Consider the following 3,515-nt stretch of genomic DNA (forward strand, 5'->3'; position numbering starts at 1 on the left):
AACGTTTCGACAAGGTTTTGTCATCATCAGGTTGTACATTTGCTGTTATGTTAAACTTATATTCAAGTTTTTCTTCATTACCCATTCAAGCCGTCTCCAGCCATTATTAGTATATAGTGTATGCAAACTACCTTGAACACCTGTCATAGACAAACAAACAGCCTCCCCAAATAAAATGTCACTTACAGGACATTATTCTTACCAACTCAAAAACATTATACTGTATATGTTGCAGAATAGCCTACTGAAACAAAAGACTCACATGCCATCTTTAATACTGTGGCTTCCTAATCTGCAATTTTTCTTTTCAAAACAATAACATTTACATTAAGATTTCATACTGTACAACTAACTAATGTGAAGAAGTGTTTTTTCATATATGTGATGGGAAAGGCACATATACTAATTTTTCTGAGAAAGCACAAGCTCTAGTCCTCCATATAGTAAAATAACAAACAAAGAGGTTTATATGTGACTAAAGAATAAGTTAATGATTTTCTAAAACATAATGAATAAGTCAACTCTATTCACACTGACATCAAGGCATCATCCAAAATGCTGGCTAGCATTAGAAGGCTTGCCTATGTGTTTGAAAGAAATAACTTAATATAATGGCTATTTCAAATGGATTATCCTGTATTTATTTAAACTATAAAGAAAACCTTAAATGTGCATTAGCAAATGAAAAAAAAAAGTCATATCCCTAAGAAGTATACAAAAGAGAAGAAAAAAAAAGAAGAGATTTATAAAAATCATCACACCAGTAAAAGATGGAAATTTATCACTGCCTTTAAATGAAATAGAAAGCATCTAATGCATCAAGCTAGATTTATGCTTGCTAACAATCCACCATGTCTTTTCTATATCCAAATAATCTGTTTCAAGCAATAATGTTCTATTTTCATAGTTAAAAGTAAATCCAAAAATGGTTCCTTCAATTCAGAATTACATTTTTTCTTAATAGAGGTTTCTTTCATAGGTATTGACAGCTAACAAATGATAGTGAATTATGATGCATCTAAAAATCGATACAAATATTTTAGCAAGGACAAATGAACAGATAAACAAAATCACATTCTTAACCACACTAAATATTTGCTAACTATATCATCAAGGTTGATTTTGGATTAACCTTACTTAAAAACATTCTGATAAACTTGGAAGAAAAGTGTAATTATATTGAGAGTAGAATTTTAATTCAAAATACATCTTCATGGAAATTATATATTGTCAAGTATTGCTCAAAATATACTGGACAACATGGAATCAAGGTTCATAACATATGAAGAACAAGGTGCCATTTGGCCCTTCAAGACTGTCTCTACACACCTACTCCAAGAAAAGCAAAGCAAAAATTAAACCCATCCTGTCAATTCCATTTTGTATTTATGGCAAAGCTACTAAGGGTATCTGTCACCATCCTTAATTTTGAACTTTAGACCAGAGGGAAGGCAGCGAGTCAAAAGAACCCTTTTCCAACTCTTAAGCTTTTGCCTTCTTAACCTATTGTCTTCATAATTTAATACAAAAAAATCAAATGCCTTTAACCTCTAAATTCCTCAGATAATCTTGTCAACTTTAATAAGATCACTTCTTACCTTTCTCTTTTCAAGAGAAAATAAAAGATCATAAGCCATCTCCATATATTAACCCTCCCATCATTAACCCTGTGTCATCATAATAGCTCTCCTCTGAATGCTTTCCAATAAGTCAATATCATTTCTTAAATAAGTAGACCAAAACTGTACAGAATATTACAAGGGAAGTCAAAATTACTCATAAATATAGTTGATATCCTTATAACTAAGTATATGAGATACAAAAGAACATAAAAAAGAACTGAAATAGGGTTTTTCAGAGTAACTGTTTTTATCATTAGAAAACTGTATTATCTGACAGTATATATCATAAACATAAACAATTTTTCATATCTTTTTATGATTATTACAAATAGTTACTGGCAAGCAACTATTCAAATGCTAGTCATAAAGCCTTCATTTTACCTTGTAAGGCACTAATATCAGCAAGTAGATCTTTAACAAATGATTCTGCAAGGATATCCCATGCTTTGTTTATTGGTGCAAATACTGTTACAGTTGATTTTTCTCTCAAAGGATTGGTTAATTGACCTTGGATTATGGCAGCAGCTGTTTTACTAAGCTGTGGTTGACGAACAATCAGATCAGTGACTGTTAAGTACCGAGGTGGCAGTAACAAACTTTGTGTCAGGTGGATAATTCCATTATTCCCTTCCAGATCCATGGCAACCAAGGGTATGCAGTTGACAGTAACAAGCTGCATTTATGAGAGAAAAATAATTAAAGTATTTTTCACATTATTTAGTCACAAAACAACTTCTTGCAAGTAAAAGCTTCAATTATTTCTCTATCTGTTTGTAATCCTTTTTCTAAAAACAAGCTGTGCAAATTACATGTGAAACATACCCAATATATTGCATTTGTGTACGAATTAACACTTATTAGGTAACCTGAAACTGAAAGTCAATATAAATGTATAGATAACTATAAAATCTGTGGTTTCATTCTCTCGTTGACGGTATGATCAGATGATCTTATTACAGCCAAGCATATAACTGAATCTATAAAGAGTTAAGTACATTATATTCAAAGGAATATTGATCAACTTGGGGACCTAGGACCATATAGAAATAGGCCTGCAACAAGTCGTACCTCATCTGTGTTAAGCAATATGTAACATGTGAGAATCCATGAACACAAAGGACACTGGCAAAAGTTGTCCAAGTACCCCACGAAACAGCATGAAATATAATCAAGAAGGATCTCCATCTGGAAACGAGGCCAACAGGGCATGGGTTCACAAAGTCAAGTATACACAGTTTGTTTCCACAATATATCAATTCAATCACCACATACCTAAAGCAGCTGAAAAAATAAATTGGTATCTATGCTATTCTATATGAAAACACAACGATCAAGACACTGGACACAGTATCTTTAAATTTCTGTACAATCGGGCTGTTGAAATGGGTTTGGGAAACTGCTGTCCTCATAAATTACATGAATTATGGAAAGTATGCATAGTTAAGTGGCATGTGTTGAACGTGACAGCCTTTTGCAATGGTAAATACATCGCATGATTACTGTCAAGTTACACTTTCTTAAGATGTTGAACATGACCAGACATGGCAATATGAACTGTAACATGGTGAGGCTATTACATTCAATTCACCAACTTTATGAAGTACTATTTAATTCCTGATAAAGTAATCAAAGCAAACACAGTGTTACGACAGCGGAAGTCACGTGATTCTAATAACACGTCATGAACTTCTAAAAGGATCATGTCCTTTCCTGAAGCCTCGGGAGGCTACTAGATATGCGGTAGTCTTGTATAATGTGTAATTGAACTACGGACACAATTAGACGTATTGTTGAGTCGAGCACGTGAGCTTCGTTGTGAATTATAGCGTTTGTTATAGTGTGACTGTGTAAATTAAATGTATTGCAAAGTTGTATTTAGAAAGAATAAACCAG

The 3,515-nt window shown here is 32.8% G+C and overlaps 1 protein-coding gene across 1 annotated transcript in view; it reads right to left on the minus strand.

The window, feature by feature from the left end:
* LOC111089060 (transforming growth factor-beta-induced protein ig-h3-like) overlaps positions 1-3,515 on the minus strand; it is a 68,805-nt gene that overhangs the window by 41,885 nt on the left and 23,405 nt on the right. Inside the window, exon 4 of the mRNA XM_022400773.1 lies at positions 2,004-2,295. Coding sequence (XP_022256481.1) covers positions 2,004-2,295 — 292 coding nt within the window. The remainder of the gene's footprint in view (positions 1-2,003; positions 2,296-3,515) is intronic.

This window comes from Limulus polyphemus, unplaced genomic scaffold (assembly GCF_000517525.1).
Source record: "Limulus polyphemus unplaced genomic scaffold, Limulus_polyphemus-2.1.2 Scaffold5133, whole genome shotgun sequence".
NCBI lineage: Eukaryota > Metazoa > Arthropoda > Merostomata > Xiphosura > Limulidae > Limulus > Limulus polyphemus.